Genomic DNA, 24372 nt, shown 5'->3' on the forward strand with positions numbered 1-24372 from the left:
CACCTTGTTCAGTTACCAACATTTTGGGTTGTTGGACACTGTAGCACTTTCGTTTTTATTTGACAAATATTATTTAATTATGGACTAAGTTTAAAAAATTTATCTCGTGATTTACAGGCAAACTGTGTAATTAATTTTTATTTTTATCTATATTTAATACAATGCATGTGCCGCAATATTCGATGTGACAGAAAATCTTGGATTTTTTTGAAACTAAACAAAACTTAAGTAAACAAGGACGTGTCTTGTTTTTTTAACGAATAGACTGTGGAGGAGGTCCCCACACTACCTCCTCCAAACAGGAATTAACTGAAGATATCTAATCACGCAAAAGGAAGACCATAGGTCTCCTCTAAATATAAGAGCTTGAAGATTAAATTGGTTTTTGAAATTCGAAAGCCCAATATCGAAGCTTTACAAACAGATCCAGGCTTTCACATCATGCGATGCCTTTCAGCGGATCCAAGTTTTCAGTTCACCCGTTTTGTTGCCACGCTGATCGCACAAACGCCAAAGCTTCCAAGCGGAAAAACCCATAAGAAAACACGCGCAAGCGCCAAACGGCACAGGCGTCCGGCGCGCGCGCGTGTCTATTTCTGGTCACTCCGTCCGCAGCGGCCTCACAGAACACACCAGCGTCCACCAGTAGTCCATTCCACTCTCGGGCAATTAGCTTGTTCTTGTTGCAATGGGTCACGAGCAACAACACCGCAGCGGCCGCTCCAGCGGCGACGGCCACCTCCTGCTCTTCCCGTTCCTGGCGCAAGGCCACCTCATCCCGTTCCTCAACCTGGCCAAGCGCTTCGAGAGCCTCGGGCAGCGTGGTGGCAGCGGCCATCGCCGTCTCGACGTCACCATCGTCAGCACGCCTCGCAACGTGGCCAGCCTCCGGCGCTCGCTGCCGGCCGGATCGTCCATCGGCTTCGCCGAGCTGCCGTTCTCGCCGTCGGACCATGGCCTGCCACCCGACGCCGAGAACCTCGAAGTCGTCCCCCTCGAAGACTTCCCCACTTTCTTCTACGCCACGGAGCTGCTCCGGCCGTCGTTCGACAAGCTCCTGGCTGCTGAGCTCGCGGGGAGACAAGGGCGCAAGAACGTGTGCGTCCTCGCGGACATGTTCCTGGGCTGGACGGCCGAGAGCGCCCGCGCGCTCGGCGTCCAGCACCGCATGTTCCTCACCTCCGGCGCCTATGCCTCCGCCGTCACCTTCTCTATCTGGCTCCGCCCGCCGTCGTTCCCGCGCCCCGCCAGCCCCGACGACGAGCAAGCGCTCCTAGACTTCCCCGACGTGCGCGTCCGGTACGCGGAGTTCCTGAACGTGGTCGTCAAGGAGGACTACGCCACCGACCCCATGCGGGCGTACCTATGCCGGATGATCACCTTCCATTTCTCCCTCTCGGGCGGCATCGTCGTCAACACCTCGGAAGAGATCGAGCCGAAAGGTCTTCACCTCATCAAGAAGCTCTCCGGGCTGCCGACTTTCGCCGTCGGTCCCATCATCGGCGGCCGAACAGCTCCGGACGACACCGCGCCGGACCAAGACATGTGCATCGAGTTCTTGGACTCCAAGCCGCAGGCGACCGTCCTGTTCGTGTCGTTCGGATCGCAGAACTCGATCCCGGCGTCGCAGATGATGGAGCTGGCGCGGGGGCTGGAGGCCAGCGGGCGTCCGTTCATCTGGGTGGTGCGTCCACCGGTGGAGTACGATGGGGCGCAGGGGTTCCGCGACGAGTGGCTCCCCGACGGCTTGGAGGAGCGCGTCGCGGAGGCGGAGCAGGGCGTGGTGGTGCGCGGGTGGGCGCCGCAGATGCGCATCCTGGCGCACGCGTCCACAGGCGCGTTCCTGAGCCACTGCGGTTGGAACTCGGTGCTGGAGAGCTTGTGGCACGGCGTGCCTGTGGTGGCATGGCCGCTCATCGGCGACCAACTGTTCGACTCCCGCGTGCTGGTGGAGCTCGGCGTCGGCGTGGAGGTGGCCTCCGGGAGGTTGGTCGGCGGTCTGGGCAGCAAGGGGTGGGAGTGCGTCAGAGACGTCGTGGAGACGGTGCTCGGGGACGGCGAGAAGGCCAGGGACATGCGGAGAAAGGCTGCGGAGATGAAGAAGCTGGTGCGCGCGGCTGTCGGAGCCACAGACGGCGACGGCATGGCCAAGGCCTCATCCGTGCTCGCCATGGAACGCCTCCTTGATAGCGCCTTCGACTGATCGTGGCAAATTTGTCGTTGGGAACACAAATAGTTAATTTGCTGAAACTAAACGTTTCAAACGAATTGAACGGAATTGTCAGTACTTGCAGCTGTATTACGGTGTCCTACAGTACTAGTAGAAGCTTGTGTTAGCATGTTCACTTTAAGCCAAGACTAAAGTATCGTTTGCTGATTTTATAAAAAAAATATTATTAAATAACTAGTAAATTAGACAAATAAACTCAAGCGATCATATTCATCGTTGTCAGTTTGTCACCGGTTGTCAGTATCAGCGTGACAACAAGGAAGCCGAAAGTCTTACGCCTTATAGTTCACCCAAACACCAAAAACTTTTTAAGATTTTCTGTCACATCGAATCTTTGCGTATTAAATATAGTCAAAAATAAAAACTAATTACATACTTTGTCTGCAAATCGTGAGATAAATCTTTTAAGTCTAGTTCGTCCATATTTAGGCAATATTTACCACAAACAAATAAAAAGCTACAGTGGTCGAAAACTTTTCATTTCGACAACTAAACAAGGCCTTAAGCCTAGACCTTGTTTAGTTTTCAAAATTTTATTCATCACATCAATTCTTTGACACATGCATAAAGTATTAAATATAGATAAAAATTTTAACTAATTGCATAATTTATATATAATTTGCGAGACGAAATTTTTGAGCCTATAATCCATTCGCTGGTTTTATAAGATATATTTTTTTTGTCAGCGAGCATTGTTTTTCTCTTATAATAAATCAGATAATAGTATTTTCAGCTATAGCTTTTTAGATAAGTGAACATGCTTTAAGTAATTTATAGTTGGATATAAATTATCAAATATAAACGAAAATACTATGGTGGTTAAACTTAATTTTTGTTTTGTGAAAAGACCCTAGTGCGATTGTGCAATTTTGGTCCTTGCCATGGCATCGTCGTCACTAGCAAAATTATGATGAATCCAACATGTGACAGGTTGCAGTACGGTCAAAATTCATCACAAAATTGAACAGTGGTTGGTTCCGGAGAAAAAATATGACCAGTGACTTGCACCTAGGGAACTTGTGGACATGCCATGGAGAACTGAGCACATCGAAGTCGGGAGACGTACTGACACTGCGCGAGTGCGGCGTGTCGGCGCGTGGCTCGTGGTTCGCCGGCAGCCGATAGTTATGGAGACAGCTACGAGGGGAGGCAGGTCGTACGCACGCGAAGGCTGACAGCTAGCTAAGGGCATGTTTAGATTGGGAACGAAAATTTTTTGGATGTCACATCGAATGTGTCGGAAGGATGTCGGGAGAGGTTTTTAAAAACTAATAGAAAAACAAATTACATAGCTCGTTAGGAAACTGCAAGATAAATTTATTAAGCATAATTAATCTGTCATTAGCATATGTGGGTTACTGTAGCACTTAAGGCTAATCATGGACTAACTAGGCTTAAAAGATTCGTCTCGCGATTCTCAACTAAACTGTGTAATTAGTTTATTTTTTATCTATATTTAATGTTCCATACATGTGTCCAAAGATTCGATGGGATGGATGAAAAATTTTTAGGTGGGGAACTAAACAGGGCCTAAATGATGGGCAGAAGAGAGATGATAGAAAAAAGAGAGGAAGTAAGGTGTAAATTTAGGGTCTGTTTAGATTTGAAATTTTTTAGCTCAAGGAGAAAATTTTTTGTGAAATTGGAGCTTAAGAACTAAACGGGGCTAAAAAAATTTTTAGGACCAAAATTTTGGACTGCAACTGTGCACGTACTCCTATGAAAGTCCACCAATAATAACTGCAACTGCATGCAGCCCAAGTTGTCATTGGTGGGCTTTCATGGGAGTGCGTGTACAGTTGCAGTCCAAAATTTTAGCTCCAAAATTTTTTGGCCCCGTTTAGTTCTCAGGCTCTAATTCCACAAAATTTTTTCTTTTTAGACCAAAAAATTTCAAATCTAAACAGGCCCGATATAAGAAGCCAGAAACTCGGTAAGGAATATAAATAAATTATACATTAATAATAAAAGACTAACTATTATTAAATAAATTGAGAAAAGGCGGTAAAGAATTTTACAACCAATAAGGCGACTTTATTATTAGTGTTGTTCTTAGGAACAATGCTTAAAACTGCACACGGTTTCTATAGTGGCCACGTCAACGAGAAATGATCTATAAAAACTATCTCTTCTAATAAAAGTGTCTTTCACCTAATAAATGTTAGCAACTCCATCTTCCTTACGGTTTTCTCTTCTTCAAAAAAAGACAACCGCACAAAGCATGGCCTTGTTTACTTCACTCCGAAAACCAAAAACTTTTCAAGATTCTCCGTCACATCAAATCTTGAAGCACACACATGAAGCATTAGATATAGACAAAAATAAAAACTAATTACACAGTTTGCCTGTAAATCACGAGATAAATCTTTTGAGTCTAGTTAGTCCATGATTAGATAATATTTGTCAAATAAAAACAAAAACACTACAGTACCGAAATCCGAAATTATTTCGAAACTAAACAAGACCCAGACACAGGAGAAAGGTGTTGTGAAGGGGAGGCCATTGTACGCCACCAAGGCAAGCAAGGGGCTGCCCCATCCGACCGCCGCAAAGGCCACCGTGGTCAGCGGCGAGCCTAGCTCCATCACCAAACATTAGTTGGTGCTTGTTCTCACCGTGGAGCCTAGCTACAGCCTATGCGGATGGCACGGTCAACGTGGGGGCACGCGAACAGGGCTCCTACGGCGGTGCTTAGCGTCCGGTGACCCTGCAGGTTTGCGGAACTCTCTACGCATGAGTTCGGTGTGCACCGGACGCGTCCGGTGTGGACCTGCAGAGCGTCCGGTGCTTTGCAGGTAGCCGTTAGAGACTGATACGCGAGTTTCAAGAAGGACACGTGGCCAACCCCTGAGCACCAGACGCTGGGGGTCGAGCGTCCGGTGATCACTTGGTAGCGTCCGGTGCCTCCGATTTCAGCCCAGTGAAAGTGGCCAACGGCTAGTTCTTTGAGGGGGCTTATAAATTGAAGGTGGCCGGCTTTGGGAGGTTCTCTCTTGAACAGTTGATTGCTTGAGACATACATTGAGCTAGAGAACACTCCCTCCACTCATCTCCTTGCTTGATTGCTCATCCTAGTGAGATTGAGTGAGATTCAAGTGCATTGCTTTGAGAGTTGCATTTAGTGGCACTTGATTCTTGAGTTTGCTGCGGATTTCTTGTTACTCTTGGGTGTTTCCCGACGCCCTAGACGACTTGGAGCAGCGGTGGTGTTGAGCTCGTGATGGGAGATTGTTTCGAGCCTCACCAAGTGATTTGTGAGGGGTTCTTGAGCCTTCCCCGCGGGAGATCGCAATTGGCTACTCTAGTGGATTGCTCGTGGCTTGGAGGATCCCCATCTTGTGAGTGGATGTGCGGCACCCGCTGAGGGTTTGTCTTTGGATTGCCAATTAGCTCGTGATCCATCAAGTGGTTGTATCGCCACAACGATGTGTAGCTTGCCGGGAAGCAAGTGAACCTCGGTAAAAAATCTTGTGTCATCTCTTACCGAGGTTTATCTATTGTGTTTGTGATTGTGAGTGATTGGTTGGATATATCTCTAGTCTACAACGTTGGTATAACAATCACTCTCCACTCCTTTACTTACTTGTTTACCTTGCTAGTTGTTTAGCTTGTTTAGTTTAATCTTGTTGTTTAGGAGTGTAGCTAACCTTCTCTTGTTGTTGTGCTTTAGTGTTTAGCCTTGTACTAGTTTGTATAGGTGGCTTGCATAGCTTAGTTGAGCTAGTGCTAGAATTGCTTCACTATTTGTTTTACTAACTCACTTGCTTAATGAAGTTTATAGAAAGTTTAAATAGGCTATTTACCCCCCCCCCCTCTAGCCATTTGGACCTTACAGCAAGCACGGAGCGATTTAACGTATAGGGCGGCGGCAGTGGTGGTCGGTACATACCAATGATGGTCGGACCAGAGGACTATACAAGAAGTGACGTAAAAACAGGTCCAAAGAGGAGAGATAAGGAGTTCTCTCGACGAAATTTATGAATTCGGGAGAATATTTGACAACTTTTATTTTTAAGGTGCTATTTTATTAAATTGCTGGAGGAAGTTTTTTTCTCTTTTTTCTAAAATATTGAGATAGAGAGCAAATAACAATCACTTATAGTGATTCTCTGTTTGCTTTTCAAAATCCGTCGGGGTGAGGACCCGGATGTCAAGCCTTAGCTTCACCTCTGGTTATGGACGTCTATGTTATATTGTGTAATCCTACAAAAAAACGCTTGTGTAAACAGGGGCGGATCCAAGGGTATTCTTCAGTATTTCTGAGAATATTCAACTATTTTGGTATACTTTTATGTATATATGCGTATATACTCGTATGTATAATGTATTGGTGTTAATTTGTTGTTTGTCAAGTACTCCATCTCAAATTATAAGGTGTTCTAAGAATCTTGGAGAGTCAAAATATCTTAAATTTGACCAAAATTATAGAAAAAATTATAAATATTTGTGACATCAAATAGGTATACTATGAAAATATAATTAATAAAGAACCTAATAATACTTAGTTAATACCATAAATATGATTATCTTAATATATAAATTTGGTCAAACTTAAAATACTTTGACTCTTCAAGATTTTTGGAATGCCTTAGAGCATCTCCAACGGTTTTGCAAATAGACTTTACATTCTTGTTTTTGCAAAAAAGTCTTAAAAACTTCTATCCAACGGTTTGGCAAATGAGTTTTGCATTTTGGTTTACTTGGCAAATTTCTGGCCAGGTTTGGTATATATGCCAACTGTGTATTGCGCTTGGCATTGCATAGTCACGCGTGTTTTCCTTCCCCACGCGTGGTTCCCCTCCTACCGTCGTTTTCTGCCCACAAAAACTTGGAGGCCGTGATCTTTCACAACACCGGCTGTGGAGGAGGTGATCTTCATCAAGCCGGCTGTGAGGGAGGTACGTACGCCATGGCCATGGATTCATCTTCCAATATGTGTATTGAGTTTCCATGGTGCCTAGGGTTTGTGTGTTGATGCCGGCTGTTGCTTGGACCTTGAAGTCGACGGCGCGAAGAAAAATTTTGCCTAAAAAAATAACCGTTGGGTCCATACTTTGGGTTTTGCCAACTCAATTTTTCTAAACCATTGGAGGTAACTTTTTTTTCTCCTCCCCATATTAATTTGAGACTTAGCAAATTCCATATTTTGTCAAAAATAAAATGCAAAACCGTTGAAGATGCTCTTATAGTTTGGGTCGTAACTACCTCTTCGTAGCCTCATTTTCTTTTGCCACCTGTATGTATTGGATTTGAAACCTGCTGCTATGTATTTGATTTTTTTAGAAGCAGAAATACCCAACTTCAAGATCGTGGCTCCGCCGCTAGGTGCAAATGTGAGTTCCTATTCGCACTTAGGGCACTCCAAATGCAGAAACTACTGTGGTTTCTATAGACATTAATTACAGTGTCACCTAAGCATTTTGCTGATGTGGTAATATAGTTATTGAAGAGAGAGAGTAAAAATCATAGAAACTAGGTCTAAATTAGAAACCATGTCTACACAAAATCCAAGACATGAAGTGATATGATTGGCTAAGAATAGAGAGAGAATGAATGTGATTGGATATAAAAATATTCTATAGAAGCTATCCATTGGAACTTCTATATATAGTGTCTATAAAGATTAATTGGTATAGAAGTTCGTAGCATTAGGAGTGCCCTTACTTGTACCGAGTCTAGCCAACTAAGCATGTTAGTCGTCGTTTCGAGCCCATGGAACAGTTGCAAGGGTTAATACTTAGCTTAGCTGAGTAATACTTTCGTTAGTGACGATGCCATGGCACAAACCAAAACTCGCACTGTCGCACTACGGCACCAGGTACAAGACTTCGGGCTTGCTTGTTGTCATGCTGCCATGCTGGTACAGAGAAGCGGTGACAAGTACGCACACCGTTATTATTATACCATACAATACAACGATACAGTACAATGCCGCAATCGTATAGCAGTGTTTGTACAGTAGTAAAGCTGCAGATACTGACAACTAAGCCCCTTGTTTGGAAATTGGAACATGACATCCCTGCAAAATTTTATTTGTGTCCCACTCCCAAACGACAAATTTGCCATGATCAGTCGAAGGCGCTATCGACGAGGCGCTCCATTGCGAGCACGGACGAGCCCTTGCCCTTGCCATCGCCGTCTGCGGCTCCGACGGCCGCGCGCGCCAGCTTCTTCATCTCGGCAGCCTTTCGACGCATGTCCTTGGCCTTGTCGCCGTCCCCGAGCACCGTCTCCACGACGTCCCTGACGCGCTCCCACCCCTCGCTGCCCAGCCCGCCGAAACACCTCCCGGACGCCACCTCCACGCCGACGCCGAGCTCCACCAGCAAGCGGGAGTCGAACAGCTGGTCGCCGATGAGCGGCCAGCCCACCACCGGCACGCCGTGCCACAGGCTCTCCAGCACCGAGTTCCACCCGCAGTGGCTCAGGAACGCGCCCGTGGACTCGTGCGCCAGGATGCGCACCTGCTGCGCCCACCCGTGCACCACCACGCTCTGCCCCTGCGGTGCCGTAGTCCTCGTTGAGGACCACGTTCAGGAACTCCATGTACCGGACACGCACATCGGGGAAGACTGGCAGCGCAAGCTCGTCGTCAGGACCGGCGGAGCGTGGGAACAACGGCGGGCGGAGCCAGATGGAGAAGATGACGGCGGAGGCATAGGCGCCGTTGGTGAGGAACATGCGGTGCTGGACGCCGAGCGCGCGGGCGATCTCGGCCGTCCAGCCCAGGAACATGTCCGCGAGGACGCACACGTTCTTGCGCCCTTGTCTCCCCGCGAGCTCAGTCTGGAGCTTCTCGAATGATGGCCGGAGCAGCTCCGTCGCGAAGGAGAAAGTTGGGAAGGCATGGACGGGCACGGCGTCGGCGCTCTCGGCGTCGGGTGGCAGGCCATGGTCCGACGGCGAGAATGGCAGCTCGGCGAAGTCGATGGATGATCCGGCCGGCAGCGCGCGCCGGAGGCTGGCGACGTTGCGAGGCGTGCTGACGATGGTGATCACGAGACGCCGCTGGCCGCTGCCACCACACTGCTCGAGGCTCTCGAAGCGCTTGGCCAGGTTGAGGAACGGGATGAGGTGGCCTTGCGCCAGGAATGGGAAGAGCAGGAGGTGGCCACTGCCGCGCTCTTGTTGCTCGTCGTGACCCATTGCAACAACAAGCTGCTTGTCCGATCGAGACGTGAATGGCCTGCTGGTGTGGTGTGTCTTGTACTATGTGAGTCCGTTGAGGACTGACTAGTGACTACGTGTGTGTATAATGTCTATGAGTTATAGACATGCACGCACTCCCCACGCCTGTGCCGTTTGGCTCTTGGATATGCTTTAGCATCTAGTTAGATCATGTATTTCTATTTCTATATCTGTTTCTATATTTTTATATGTATCTGTATTCTATCTACAAGGGAAGTATTTCTTTTAACCTGATTTTTTTATTCCTAATAAAATACCTCTAATCTTGGTCTGTCCATCGTTCCTGCACTCTGCTTATGTCATTTTCTTTCTATCTATCTACGAGGGAAACATTTCTTCCAACCTATTTTTTTATTCTAATTAAAATACCTCTAGTTTTGGTGTGTTCGTCCACATTGTTTCCACTTTTTTTCTTTTTTGTTTTTGCCATCCGCCCTGGTTTATTTTGGGCGAGATGTTATTTTATTTTCCCTTTTTTCTGGTCTAATATGATTACCATTTTTTTCATATGAGCACATATATGTTGTCATAAATTTACTACTATTTTCTAGATTAAATTTAAACATAAAAACGTCTAAATTCATAATAGAGCATGTCACCGGTTGTCTGGTTGGTGCGGCATGCCCCACGGTGGAGCTGGCGGTGTCGCTGCCGCTCGCCGTGCCACAGAGGCCGTGACGGACGCCTAGGGGCGTGTTCGGTATGGCGGTCTAGCGGCTCAGCTACACTCCTGGGTTACAACTCCCTTGTTTAGGCCTTGTTTAGTTCCCCAAAAATTTTGTAAAATTTTTCAGATTCCCCGTCACATCGAATCGTTAGACGTATGCATAGAGTATTAAATATAGATGAAAATAAAAACTAATTACACAGTTTGGTCGGAATTGACGAGACGAATCTTTTGAGTCTAGTTAGTCTATAATTGGATAATATTTGTCAAATACAAACGAAAGTGCTACTATTTCTATTTTGCAAAAAAAATTTAAAAGTAAACAAGGCCTTAGTGCATCTGACCTAACCTCGAAGTCTAGAGTTTAGGGTTCAGAGTCTAGGATGGGTTCTTTACAGCGATGCATTTTACGACTCGGGCTCGTGCAGCACTCCTCAAGTGTTCGAGGAGCCAAAACACTTGAGAAGCTAGTTTTTATAGCTCCAAATTGTCACCCAAAAACGACTATGCAAAAGCTATTGTTGGATCTCAACCAGAGCTATGCCAAATAGACCCTTATCTATATTTAAAAACAGATTTAGTACTCCCGTGTGGTTTCATCTCTCACCTACCACAACTTCGCTTCATATCAAATACGATGCCACCACAGCTGCCTATTGTCCAACATTTCTTCTTATGATTCACCTTTATTGTTTTAGGTTATCACTTGAGAATCAACTATCGTGGATTACTAGGAGACAAGGTTAGACAGCATATAAAATGATGGCAAACGAAATGCACTTGCATTATGAAGCAAACCGCAAACGCTTTACCTGAAAGATTGGGTTCCCTGATATTGAAATTATATGAGCATCAATCCCATATACATTGATGGCCATAAAAGTTCTGATATGACAGCCTTTCAGCAAGGAACTTAGCAAGTTTTACAGCTTTAGGCCCAGGTCTAAGAACATCTGGGTTACCTGAAATGTCGCATGGACTGTCATGCCCAACACCTATGCACCATCCTCCTGTAACTGGATCTCCAGGAAGGCGGTGTAAAATTTCGGCATCAATGTGATCAAGCACATGATCATCTTTCGGAAATCTAGTCCCAAAGGCTGCACCACTATCGGTCATATTTTCTAGGTCATCTATAGTCAGTAGGCGTGGCTCGTTTTTGGAACGAGCATCCCATGTTGAATAGTGCAGGTCATGGTTAACTGCAGTCTCGTTGAATTCAGGGGAGTTGCAAAGAACTGTCTGAAAATACTTCCTGTGTGGCAAGGGCATGTTAGTGTAGTACATCAGGAGAGTTCTTGGCAGATTATCCATACCAACAATACAATATTCAATGAATTTCCGAGAAAGGATAACAGACGAAGAGCCTGCAAAGAAACAATAGATAACGTTACACATATATAAAAACAGAAACAAGAAACAAAGAGATCTATCAATACAACAACAAGAAACAAGTCAAATAGCACTAAACAATGACGTGTAGCAGCTATAGAGTGTTGTCACTGTCATCTGATGAAGTTGAAGATCACAAAGAGATCTGTGGACATCTTCAACTCTCATTTCTGTTTTGAAATCTTTTATTGAAGGTTCTTGTCTAGCAATAGAAAAACATGTCCTTTTTTTTAGATCAGTATAAGGGAGGACACCTAATGAATTATATTGGTACAAGAACAGAAGTATTATAGACAAATGTCCACAAAACCAGAGTAGACATTATAAGAAGTCCAAGAAATATAGGGTTCTGTACCAATGTCAATACGATACAACCTGGCATTTTGTGTAATTTAACCTTAAGACATTTCATGCATATGCATATCCTTGAAACAGAACATTCTATTCCATCTGCCTTCATAGGGTATTCATCATCATTTTAGATCCCAAGATTTTTATACAGGACTACAGAAGTGTACCATAGTTTATGAACCTACAGAAATATGAATAACAGAAGCAATCCAAAGTACACTGGTAATATACAGAAAATAGTAAAAGAAAAGGGGGCATTTTATGTCAAGGTAACACAATGGTGATCAAATGGAACTCAAAATAGCATATTTAGTTTAAGGAAAAACACGTTTAAAGGTCATACTTTGAAGCCTTGCAGAAATTGGTGGATTTCCCTATTCACGTTACATAACACACAAAATTTTAGTCTTCTAAAGCCCAGCCGTAATCCAACAGCAATAGCAGGCATATCGTTCCAACATACTACATCATTTTGTCATCGACATTGACTAGTAACAATTTTTAGCAACTCAAATTGGGACTGACACACAGCCACACCAGCCTTGGTGTTGTTAGGCTATGGTCAAGCCTTTTTTAAACCATAAGCCAAAGAATATTATAGACAATGTTATAGACAGTAGCATTCTGGTAAGGTCTTGTATATATAGAAGAGTATATTTTCTTAGAAATGGACAAGAAAAAAGTAACAGCAGAAAAAAAATCCAAAATGCACAAGGAATATAAAGAAAATAAATAGAAGGGCATTTTCTTCAAGGAAATAATAAATGTAGGTTAATGTTGGCATCAACCATAGCATATAATCCCATAATTCAAAATTATAAGATGTTTTGGCTTTTCTAGATACATAGATTTTGATATGCACTTAGATATACACTATGTCTAAATATACATAGTAAAAATGTATCTAGAAAAGCTAAATGTCCCCTCTGTTCAAAATTATTAGTCGCTTTGACTTTTTGGGTTCATCCATTTTGCTATGTATCTAGACATATTATTATATCTAGATGCATAGCAAAATGAATGTCTATCTAGTCAACATATTGGAAACTAAGACAGAGTGAGGCTGCAAGTGGGACTGACACCAGTATTGGCATGCAGTGGGGCCTTTTTCAATTCATACAACCATAAGTTCCTCGGTTATGTGCCAAGAGCCAAGAAATTCAATCTTAATAACATGATGCTAAATCTATAGGCAATACCATGCTGAGCGCTTGTATAGAAGAATAAAGTTGCTTACAGATTATCCTGAAACAGTAACACCATCAGAAAAATAATTCTACAACACAAGCAATATATGAAAAATAGTAAAGGCATGATGCATGGGACGATTTGAATACATAACGGTAGTTAACATTGGTTTTAACATAGAATCTCAAAAAATGTCCAGGTTATGTGGCCATAGTTGAAGTCATGTAGAAGTTGGTCACTTTCACGACCGCTGTTACAATAGCCCAAGGTATTATGGTGATACAGTACTAAAACCTTGCAATAACCCAATTACGCCGAAGCTGGCATGACGTTCCAACATGCAAAAGATCAATTTCTTGACCACATTATCTAGTAGACAAAATTTTGGTAACTAAACAGTGGGGTCGCAAGTGGGATTGACACACCAGTCTTGGGGTGATTGGGATCCGGTGGGGCCTTTTTCAAATCATACAACCATAATTTCCTAGGTTGCCACGAGCCAAGAATTCATTCTTAAAAATATGATGCTATATCTACGGACAATAGGTAAGCTCTTGTATAGAAGAGTATAGTTAGTTTGAATTTATTTTAAAGCAGTAACAGCAGAAAAAAATCCAAAACACACAAGCAATATATGGAAAATAATGAAACATAGGACATTCTGAATACATAAACAGTAGATAGTGTTGGGTTAAACATATTACCCATTCATAATTAGCCAATGTTATATGGACATGGTTGAAATATTGTAAAAATTGGTGCATTTCATGACTAATGTTACATAGACCAAGGTCTTGTGGTGATATAGTTCTATAACCCCGTCGTAACCCGATTGCGCCAAAGCAGGCGTGACATTCTAACCTACAAAATCTTTTTCTTGTCCACATTGTCTAGTCAAAACAATATTTGGCAGCTAGGATAGAGTGTGGTTGCAAGAGCCTTGGTGTGATTGGGATACAGTGGGGCCTTTTTCAAATCAACAGCCATAAATTCTAGGGATATGTGCCAAGAGCCAAGAATTTCAATCTTAAAAATATGATGCTATATCTATAGATAATAGCATGCTGGTAAGCTCTTGTATAGAAGAATAAAGTTGCTTACAAACTATCATAAAACAGTAACAACACCAGAAAAAAAATCTAAAACGCACAAGCAATATAAAAAAATAAAACCATGGGGCAATTTGAATACATAAACGGTAGTTAATGTTGGAGTTAACATAGCATTATTTCAAAAGATGTCCAAGTTTTGTGCCATTAATTGAAGTCTAATAGAAATCGGTGCATTTCATGACTAATGTTACACTAGCCCAAGGTCTTATGGTGGTACCTAAAACCCGGCCATAACCCAATCACACCAAAGCTGGCGTGATATTCCAACCTGCAAATATATCATTTTCTGGTCCACGTTGTCTAGTCAACAAAACTTTGGCAACTAAGACAAAGTGGGGTTGCAGGTGGGACTGACACACCTATCTTGGTGTGATTTGGGACACGGTGGGAGCTAAGAAACTCAATATTAGAAATATGATGCTATATCTACGGACAATAGAACACTGGAATAGTAAAGTTGCTTACAAATTATTATAAAACAGGGACACCGGAAAAGGGGGGGGGGATCCAAAAGACACAAACAATACATGGAAAATAATAAAAGCATAGGACATTTTGAATAAGCAAATGGTATTTAATGTTAAGTTAAACATACTATTATTTCCGAAGATGCCAAGGCTCTATGGACATAGTTGAAGTCTTGTACAAATTGCTGCATTTCATGCTAATGAAACATAGGCCAAGGTCATATGGTGATACCGATACAGTTCTAAATCCTGGCCATAACCCAATCACACCAAAGCTAGCGTGACGTTCCAACCTGCAAAAATATCATTTTCTGATCCACGTTGTCTAGTCAACAAAACTTCGGCAACTAAGACAAAGTAGAGTTGCAAGTGGGACTGACACACCAGTCTTGGTGTGATTGAGACACGGTGGGGCCTTTTTCAAATCATACAACCACAAATTCCTGGGTTATGTGCCATGAGCCAAGAAACTCAAGCTTAGAAATACGATACTATATCTACGGAGTACGGACAATAGAACACTGGTAAGCTCTTTTATAGTCTATAGAATAGTAAAGTTCCTCAGAAATTATTATAAAACAGGGACACCGGAGGGGGGGGTGGGGAATCCAAAACACACAAACAATACATGGAAAACAATAAAAGCATCGTAGTTAATATTAAGTTAAACGTACTATTATTTCAGAAGATGTCAAGGCTCTATGGACATAGTTGAAGTCTTGTACAAATTGCTGCATTTCATGCTAATGAAACATAGCCCAAGGTCATATGGTGATACAGTTCTAAATCCCGGCCATAACCCGATCACACCAAAGCAGGCGTGACATCCAACCTGCAAAAAATACCATTTTCTGGTCCACATTGTCTAGTCAACAAAACTTTGGCAACTAAGTGGGACTGACACACCTGTCTAGGCGTGATCGGGACACGGTGGGGCCTTTTCAAATCATACAACCATAAATTCCTGGGTTATGTGCCATGAGCCAAGAAATTCAATCTTAAAAATATGATGCTATATCTATGGACAATGGCATGCCAGTAAGCTCTTGTATATAAGAGTAAAGTTAGTTAGAAATTATCCTAGAACAGTAACAGCACCAAAAAACACACACACAAGCAATACATGGAAAATAATAAAAGCATAGGGTGTTTTGAATACATAAACAATTGTTAATGTTGAGTCAAACATATTATTAATTCATAAGACTTCAAGGTTTTGTGGACATAGTTTGAAGTCTTGTAGAAATCGGTGCATTTCATGACTAACTAATGTTACATAGCCCAAGGGCCAAGTCTTACGGTGGTACAGTTCTAAACCCAGCCATAATTGGTTATGCCAAAGCAGGCGCGAAGTTCTGGCCTGCAAAAAAACATTTTCTTATCCATGACTAGTCAACAAAGTTTTTGCGACCAAGACAAAGTAGGGTTGCAAGTGGGACAGAAACACCAGTTTGGGCATAAGTAGGATATGGGGGGCTCTTTTCAAATCATACAACAATGACTTCCAGGGTTATGTGCCACGAGCCAAGAAACACAATACAACTCAAATTTCTTTCATTTAAGTTTGCAAATCAACTATGAATATAAAATACATATCGCCATCCAACTTCTTAGTTTATGAATACATTGAATTGCCACAAAAACATATGGTTTGTCTGCAAGTGTCCCAACAGTAAGGCTTAGTGAAAGGATTAATAAAAAAACATTGTGTACCAATATTCAATAAATTACAGAAATTGCAGTGTTCAAATATAGTCCTATTTTCAATATGCTAGTCTGACAAATGCCAGAATTTGCTTGAATATTACCATTAAGTAAAATACCATGCAAAGATGTATATAGAGTTATAGACCACCCAGAGTTCCTGTCATGCCCTTCGACCAAAATAGACAACGCAGCTAAAAAATTGAAATGGTGATAGAAACCCTGATTTTGAGACATTTCATTTAGTTAAATAGGGATATATATGATCAGCAAACCAAATGACCAGCTTACTGAAGGGTCCCTAATACCTATGTCCTACCTACGTTGATCTTCCATTTAAAAAGTTCAAATGGCCAGCTTTCAAATCTATAACTTAATTGAATTAGTGACCACAGTTTACATCAACAAGAAGAGCACTTAAAGTATTAAATGATCTTATCAATTAACAATGACCACGTAGAATCTTAGCTACCATAGCCCTAGCCAATAGAATGATAATCAATGCAAAAAAAAGTTAACTGGTAACAAACCCATGCCCACCCCAAAATATTTTCACTTAATTACCATATTAGACGGCATTACTTGGTGCAAAAAAATAATGATGAAATTTCCAGATTATAAATCTAAATATCCCTTGTGTATATTTGTGGCTAAGTTTCAAAAAAGTGAGTGCAATCATTTTTTAGGTCAAAACAGAGGTAGTTTATCTTTACATGTTCACAAAAGCATGCTTTGCTCTGGTACTTATATAACAGGCATCAACAACAGAAAAATTGGACAGTGCCACCACTGTTCTAGGTCAATTTTGTATCATGAGACTATTGGCATTATAAAGCATTTTATTCTATATTGTTCTAACGTTATGTACTGACAAATAAAGAGAATAGAAAAGTATGGGGAGTGCTTCCATGCCTCACACTTGGATTGTGAGTCATGCGATAGTGATAGATTAAAGACAGTACTCCCTCACCTGTAAACAGTTTATAAGCATTTGGTAGATCACGCTTTTGGGTAGCATAAAAAATGTCATTCCTGGATGATAGATATAGACCAGGATCAACGATGATTGGCCTTATTTGTCTTTCCCTGGATGCAGAGACAGACAGACAATGTAAATAACTTCCAGCCCTAAATTGAGAGAGACAAGAACCAAAAATGATAAAGTGCCCTTACTCCTTCCAACCAATATAGCTAGTATGCTGAATGAAGTTGAGATCCTTCGGTAGGTATGAAAAAACATGCAGGAGGTCTGCAAACAATTTGGAAATCAAGTTACCTTCATAAACTAATACATTTCCACTAGCTGTCAACAATTTATGACATAAGTAAATGAGTGAAAGTAACAAACAGCTATTGTAAACCCTGACAAGATTAAAGTAGCAAGTTCCCATGGCTTCAAGCTCCATTCACAAATGCATGCTAGGTGCATAGTACTCAAGTAGGCAGCCTTAGAAAAAAAATAATCTGCTGCCCAAGCTCAATGAAAACCAATCGAAAGTATTAGTTGACTAAGACCACAGTATTCTTTGTGGGACAAATTCTGTTCCCCATTCTGATTGCACTATTTCCAAACTAAAAAAAGCAGGAGAGAAAATTTAAAAATAGTGGCCAGGAGTAAATAGTAAAACTAGCTACAATCTTATTTACAAACTCTAGCGTGACACTTCCATTAATCTTTGGGACTTGGGAGTGTTAATTCAATTAAAAGACTCATATCATGAGCATGCTTTTATAGATGAAGTGAAAAAAAATCCTTGGTGAACCGGCATAAGATGATACAACAAAACTGATTATTTAGTTTCAACCTGTTCCTTTAGAGACCTACCAAAAAATGAGTTATATTCCTTAATGGCAGCCTAGCCCTACTGTTTCAAAACTTTCTATATCCATTCTCATGCATTAGGATGATCTTCTGAAAGGGAACTATCATGTACAATAAATTTATTCACCTACTTGATAACGCCAAATCCAGAGTTGCAGAAGACAGATCTATCGATGCTAAACAAACTACAGAACATTTCAATCAAACATTAACAATCTATCAAAACAAAAAAGATATAGATAAATACTCCTCTGATCACCCAAATACCTAGATCTATATAAAAAATCTCAGGAGCACATATACAACTAAAGGTGTAGAGAGGAATCACCATCGGGTGTCACGAGCGGGTACTCATCGGCGTCGAGGTGCAGGAACCAGTCCCAGCCCTGGTCGACCCTCAGCAGCAGCGCGGCGCCGTGCAAAGTGGCGGCGAGGGCGGAGGCCCCGCGCGGGTTGGCGAACCCGGGGTCCCCGACGACATGGACGTTGTCGCGTCCGGGAGCAGACCGCGCACTGCGAGCGAGCCGTGCGCGGTCGTCCGCGGAGGCGGCGCGGTCGAGCAGGAGGAGGTAGACGTTGCGGGGGTGGTAGGTAGCGAGGAGCAGCCGCTGGAGGCGGTCGGCGTCGCCCGCGGATCCCGTGAGGAGGAACGCGAGCGAGGGCGGGGCCGGCCCCGCGGAGGCTGCGGACGGGAGCGGCGCGAGGCGGGGCTGTTGTGGTGGAGGCGGCGAGGGGGCGGGGGAGGAGGAGGAGAGGAGGTGGAGGGTCAGCAGCAGCAGCAGGGAAGTGAGGAGGAGGCACGGGAGCGGGCGGGAGTCCTTGGGGAAGACGCTGTGCGGCAGGGCGGAGGGCGCGGCCGCCGCGGCGGATTGCATTGCATGGGGGGAGAGGGGAAATTCTGAGCTGCGGCGCTCTGCTCTGCGGCCTGCGGGAGGGAGAGCCGCGCGGTAGGGGAAGAGGAAAGTATGCCAAGTTTGGTGGGCGGCTGGTGAAACTGATGAGACTCGGGCTGACAGCCCGTTTGGTGTGTGTCAGACTGTCAGTGTGCGTATCTTCGATGGGTTTGGCATCAGGCCTTTACGTGCAAGCGCCGGAAGCTAGCAAAAGGTCTTTCCCTTGTGAAAGACAACGAATTGATTTTACTGTAGTATAAAAATACTACTAGATAACTAATAGATCCGACAGATAAATTGAAGCGAATAGAATTGTCTCCATAGAAGACTCATTTGGGAACCTAAACTTAAAATAGGTCTCCAACACAATACCTATAGCCTCCAACAGAGTACCATACAGAAGACCCATTTTAGGTATCAGGAGAGGCATAACCCAAATTTGGATATCCTCTCTTCTCGAGACCCATTTCCAGATAGTGTTGTCTTTTAGGTCTTGTTGTTGGAGAAGACTAAAAATAGATATGAAACATTTTACCTGTAGCGCTACCCAAAGGACAAATGAGTCTTGTATTTTGGATGACGATGGTTAGAGATAGTCTTAGTAAATCAAGACCCTAAAAAGAAAGCCTATTTCTCCTGCATCAGGTATCATCTTTGGTTTAACCGCCGTCCCGGACTAGAATAGGACTTCATTATGTGAATATCAGAAGACGATCATCTTGCTTATTTGGACTTATCAGTCGAATCTGTCAGTCATTCAGCAGTGTTTTCTCTCACAATAAATAGCCAACAGTAATTTCTGTCATGACTTATCAAACAAACAAACAAACAAGACGAATGTGTCTCAAGGTTGATTTTACCGCAGTTGGTGGATAAACGAAGTTTATTTTTGTTAGAAGAAAATCGTTCCTTTTGCGCGAAACATTCGCTTGGTTTCATTTTCACGGCTAAGTAAAAAAATCAAAAGCGACTTGACATTCACTTTGCTCATTTTCCCGTGCTAAATCAAAAAGCATATATGACTTGTCAGTCCCTAGCGATGATACTATGTCCAATAACGTTTTCTTAGCTTTATTAGAAAGTACAATCAAACTTTTTAGTTTCGTTGAGAACCTTACTGAACTGTTATAATTTCCATCGCTTTTTCTTAAACACCTGGAACATTTTCAAGAGCCTTTCTACAATTTACTCTATACATTTTCTATATCTTTGTATCGTCTAATAGCTTTTTTATGTCTTGTGCATATTCTACAGAGCAAGGAACGCTCTCCATCTTTGATTCCATCTTTGACTAGCGAGTAATCCGAAATAAAAGATGTTTATATTTGGAGATCTATTTAAAAAGGTTGAGAGGTTATTTCTTTCATCAAAAATCTCTGTTACTATAAAGATATAAATAATCTCTTAGAGTTACTCTAATATGTTTGGATCCTATAAATTGAGACTAATATCTAGAAAGTACTTTTCATTTTATTATTAGATTGCTTTTTAATTCCTCCCAACTCCTGAGAACCAAACCGAATCTGAAACGCAAGTTATTAGATCAGCAAAGGTTATTTTGCATTCTATGCAAGCCTGAAGAAAAAAAAAACACCACGGGAACGTGGTTATGCAGAGCACATCAAATACTCCAGAATCATTGTACTGGAGCATATCTTTGTACTCCAGCATCATTGCTCAAGCGGCAACCCCTCACAGAGCAATGGAAGCAGAAGAAAGGGTGAGTTGTGAGAATCTGCATTCTGCAGATGTACTGCGAGTGCACAATCCAATCAAAACAGTAGCGAGCATGGTAGTATCAGCAAGCCGGTGCAGCACCACATCCGTGCGCTGCAACGACGGCTGACCCAGCCAGCAGCTGCTTGCAAGCAAAGTTGCAATGCAGCGCCATGTGGGTTGAGGATGCAATGTAGCGTTAACCCCGGTTTGGGCTTTGTGACCTCTAGGCCTTGTTTAGTTGCTGGAAAATTTTGCAAAATTTTTCAGATTCTCCGTCACATCGAATCTTTAGACGTATGCATGGAGTATTAAATATAGATGAAAATAAAAACTAATTACACAGTTTGTTCGGAATTGACGAGACGAATCTTTTGAGCCTAATTAGTTCATAATTGGACAATATTTGTCAAATACAAACGAAAGTGCTACTATTCTTATTTTGCAAAAAATTTTGGAAGTAAACAAGGCCAATCGCTTGGATGATAAGCTTAATAAGCCAAATAATTTATTATGCAAAAAAAAAACACAAGCGAACAAGCTCTCGTTGGTTTCCAGCTGCGACTGCGAGCAGGTTGCCAGTTGCCACCACGTCCAGTTCCAGACAGCCAGGAGGAAAGATGAACGAAGAATGCCAGCAAGCGCTGCAGGGACGGTCACTGGGCAGAGCATATCCGCGGACGGTGGCACTGTGCGAGTGCTACGAAAGCGGCCATCTCTTCTCTTCCGTGTAGTTGGAGAGTATCACACGGATGAGCGTGATTTGCCGGCCTCAATCACGGGGAGATGGAAGCAAAACCCGTCAAAATCGTACTATGCGCCTAGCGAGGTGTAAAGCAAAGCCCGGTGAGTGACTGAGTGGCAGACATGTCGCCCTCCATGTATACCATGCTCTCGATGATTGACCCTCCCATAGTCCCATCCCTACTGCCCTGCGATGGCCGATGGACTAGGAGGAGTAACAGGCGAGGTGACCTGACAAGCGCTTATCCAGTTTGGCGCTGGATAGGATAGGGACACAGTCCCACGGTTTAAGCTCGATTCGCCATGACTCCATGAGTCTTGTTACAGCAGAAGCAAGGTTGCATAGAACATTTGATCACGATGATGCTCTTGTCTCTCTCGTCTGCGGCTGCAGCGGCAGCTGCTTCATCGACCTCCTAATCCTACCAGTCCTAAGTAACAAAACTAGAATTGCAAAGGAGAAAAACTACGAAGATAAGAAGCAGAGGAGGCAATCATGGCCGGTCTCCAGTAACCTCCATCCTCCATCGCCAAAGGAAGCAAAAGACCCATTTCCCTCTCGGCCGGTCACTGCATCATCACTTGCCCTTGGTGGTGGTGGCGGCGGCGGCGGCGCGCGCCGCGGCGCGCTCGGCGCGGCGGGCCCTGGCGCCGGCGCGGCCGCCGGCGGTGGCGGTGGCGGTGGCGGTCTCCACCTCCACGTGGCGGCGCATCTCCATGACGCGGCGGTGGGAGTTGGAGTGCAGCAGCGGGGAGAAGGTGGGGCTCAGGATGGGGCGGTACTCCGGGAACAGGCGCCCGGACTTGAAGCGCACGCCGCACGCGTTGCACAGCGTGCTGGGCCCCGCGGGGCCCTGCCGCCACTGCGGAGTCTCCTCCGACGCGCAGTGCGTGCACCGGCGCCGCGGCGCCGCGCCGCCCGCGGGCGGGGCCGGAAGCGGGGGCGCCGGCGGCAGGACCGGCGGGACGCTCCACGGCGCCGTCACCCGCCGGCGCCGCCGCAAACCCTTGGTCCTCGGCCCCACCGCGTGCGCGTGGGGCAGCGGCTCCAGGCGGCCCACGCCCGCCGCCGGCGCCGATGGCGCCGCCTCCACCGCCGCCGACATGGTCTCCACCGAAGGGAACGCGTCCATATTCGAGAGCCACTCCAGCTCCTCCTCTTCGTCCGCCCCCTGCCCACCTCCGGCGGCCGCCAGGTCCAACCCCTGCAAGAACCACCCAAAAAAAAGGACGAATTTTTTTAGCGCCCATGTCGCAAACCCAACCCCAGCCGCAGCAGCCATGGGAGAAACGAGAACGGGTACCGCGTGGTCAAAGAAGGCATTCAAGCTGGCGTCCGCGCCGCTCGCGAGCTCGTCCGCCGCCGCCGCCGGGTTCCCGTCCGCCGCCGCCCCGCACCCCGCCATGGTCGCCGCCGCCGTCAAGGCAGAGGGATAAAGAAATGGAATTTTTTATTCGATTACTTGAACACTTCTATTCGGGATGATCCTGTGGGCTTTTTATCATCTGCTTTCCAACCCTTTTCGGGAGGTTTTGTTTCTACCGCAGCGGTGTCACAAGTTAAGCAAGCGAGATTTTTGTCTGGGGTTCTTGAGATGATGCTACAAATCCATAGGTTTTAACGAGGGTAATAACCCCATGGCGTTCACGTGGCCGTGGCCGTGGGGCTGCTGCCTCTCAAGTCTTGGGGCTGGCACTGTGGCTGGCTGCTGGCTGGGGATGGTTTGGATTTGTTGGCCCGCTTAGAAGAGCCGCTGGGTTAGCCAGGATCCTCCATTAGGGTTTGCTTCAGGGTTAAGCACAAGCAGTAGAGAAGAACTTAAACGGAAGGTAGGAAGATGATCCTGCTGGCTCCATCTAGGCCACGGCGGCGCATGCATTTCGTGACATGAGGTCCAAGCTTTTTCACACGGATACAACTGTCCCCGTATTTTGAGATGAACTGTATCCAGTATCCTGTTTTCGATGGGCTGTTTCATGGTATTGTATTAATGTAATAGATATCTAAGCTGTTTCACCTGTCGTGATTCATTTTCTGTCTAAAAAAAGTCCAGATGCAATTCTTCCGGCAGAGTACCGCGGAGTAGGTGAATTGTGAAAAAATTTGTACCGGATATCCCTCCCGCGCTAGCACTTCTTTCGATGTGAAAAAAATATTAAAAGTATATCCGTTAGTCTAAAAGTCATAGTTGTACTTATTTATTATAAGAGAAAAACATTATTACCTAACAGAAAAAATACAGTTTATAAGACAAATGAACAGAGCCTAAAAAGTAGTCATGAAATGAAACTTGGGGAGACGTGCAAGACACACCATCTATAAAAGTTTCCAATATTTCCTTCCCAAAACTATAAAATTTTTCAACTCACCAAAAAAGTATTGGAAGGAATAAATAAAATCATTTCTAACAGTTTATAATAATTCACTTCTAAAATGTAGAAGATAGTTTTACATTAGGAATCTTGTATTATTTCTAAATTATTTTAACCAAATTTATATATTTTTTCTCTCTTATACATTTGCATCAGAAACCATTTCTTACTCTTTATTTTTCTCTCTCTCTTTCACCTTTAGATTGGCCAAAGGATACACGCTTACATCATCCCGGGAGGAGCTACACGTTACCTAGAGTCCGCGCATCTTTACGCGCAAAGGGGAGATTTTTTTCCAAGTGCCAAAAGATTGCAAGGTGGGATTGGACATGGTTTTTTTCCCCATCCTGACAAAAATTCTAGATTCAGAGTCTTTTGGCACTCTTGGAGATGCTCTTAGTTGTGTGGAACATTAAAATTCTTACATGAGGGACATATGACAAATGTGCCATAGTAGGGAAAGAATTTAGGTTTAGAATTTAGTCAAATAATTTTTTTAAAAAGCTATATTTTTCGTGAGTTTGT

At 44.0% G+C, this 24372-nt stretch overlaps 4 protein-coding genes across 4 annotated transcripts; 1 reads left to right on the top strand and 3 right to left on the bottom strand.

The window, feature by feature from the left end:
* LOC8085489 (UDP-glycosyltransferase 92A1) lies at positions 483-2299 on the top strand. Its single transcript, XM_002465819.2, has one exon. The coding sequence runs from the start codon at positions 689-691 to the stop codon at positions 2201-2203; it is 1515 nt and encodes a 504-aa protein (XP_002465864.2). The 5' UTR covers positions 483-688; the 3' UTR covers positions 2204-2299.
* LOC8085490 (UDP-glycosyltransferase 92A1) lies at positions 8299-9376 on the bottom strand. Its single transcript, XM_021453569.1, has 2 exons — positions 8792-9376; positions 8299-8730 (listed from the first exon to the last, which is right to left on the bottom strand). The coding sequence occupies exons 1-2, from the start codon at positions 9374-9376 to the stop codon at positions 8299-8301; spliced, it is 1017 nt and encodes a 338-aa protein (XP_021309244.1).
* Positions 10893-19130, bottom strand: LOC8080569 (beta-glucuronosyltransferase GlcAT14A). Its single transcript, XM_002468471.2, has 4 exons — positions 18450-19130; positions 17473-17548; positions 17270-17385; positions 10893-11452 (listed from the first exon to the last, which is right to left on the bottom strand). The coding sequence occupies exons 1-4, from the start codon at positions 18994-18996 to the stop codon at positions 10938-10940; spliced, it is 1254 nt and encodes a 417-aa protein (XP_002468516.1). The 5' UTR covers positions 18997-19130; the 3' UTR covers positions 10893-10937.
* On the bottom strand, positions 21702-23503 carry LOC110435797 (GATA transcription factor 7-like). The gene is made up of 2 exons (XM_021461842.1): positions 22779-23503; positions 21702-22679 (listed from the first exon to the last, which is right to left on the bottom strand). Exons 1-2 carry the CDS (start codon positions 22878-22880, stop codon positions 22053-22055), a joined length of 729 nt encoding a protein of 242 aa, XP_021317517.1. The 5' UTR covers positions 22881-23503; the 3' UTR covers positions 21702-22052.

This window comes from Sorghum bicolor, chromosome 1 (assembly GCF_000003195.3).
Source record: "Sorghum bicolor cultivar BTx623 chromosome 1, Sorghum_bicolor_NCBIv3, whole genome shotgun sequence".
Taxonomy (NCBI): domain Eukaryota; kingdom Viridiplantae; phylum Streptophyta; class Magnoliopsida; order Poales; family Poaceae; genus Sorghum; species Sorghum bicolor.

What these genes read in the sequence shown, in the direction of transcription:
- LOC8085489 (XM_002465819.2), top strand. Translation starts at nt 689, where the DNA reads ATGGGTCACGAGCAACAACACCGCAGCGGCCGCTCCAGCGGCGACGGC.
- LOC110435797 (XM_021461842.1), bottom strand. Translation starts at nt 22,880, where the DNA reads ATGGCGGGGTGCGGGGCGGCGGCGGACGGGAACCCGGCGGCGGCGGCG. An exon ending in ATGCCTTCTTTGACCACGCG is followed by an intron (nt 22,680 to 22,778) that starts GTACCCGTTCTC and finishes TGGTTCTTGCAG; the next exon opens with GGGTTGGACCTGGCGGCCGC.
- LOC8085490 (XM_021453569.1), bottom strand. Translation starts at nt 9,376, where the DNA reads ATGGGTCACGACGAGCAACAAGAGCGCGGCAGTGGCCACCTCCTGCTC. An exon ending in CGCTGCCAGTCTTCCCCGAT is followed by an intron (nt 8,731 to 8,791) that starts GTGCGTGTCCGG and finishes ACGGCACCGCAG; the next exon opens with GGGCAGAGCGTGGTGGTGCA.
- LOC8080569 (XM_002468471.2), bottom strand. Translation starts at nt 18,996, where the DNA reads ATGCAATCCGCCGCGGCGGCCGCGCCCTCCGCCCTGCCGCACAGCGTC. An exon ending in AGCTATATTGGTTGGAAGGA is followed by an intron (nt 17,386 to 17,472) that starts GTAAGGGCACTT and finishes CTCTGCATCCAG; the next exon opens with GGAAAGACAAATAAGGCCAA. An exon ending in TGCTTATAAACTGTTTACAG is followed by an intron (nt 11,453 to 17,269) that starts GTGAGGGAGTAC and finishes GTTTCTTTGCAG; the next exon opens with GCTCTTCGTCTGTTATCCTT.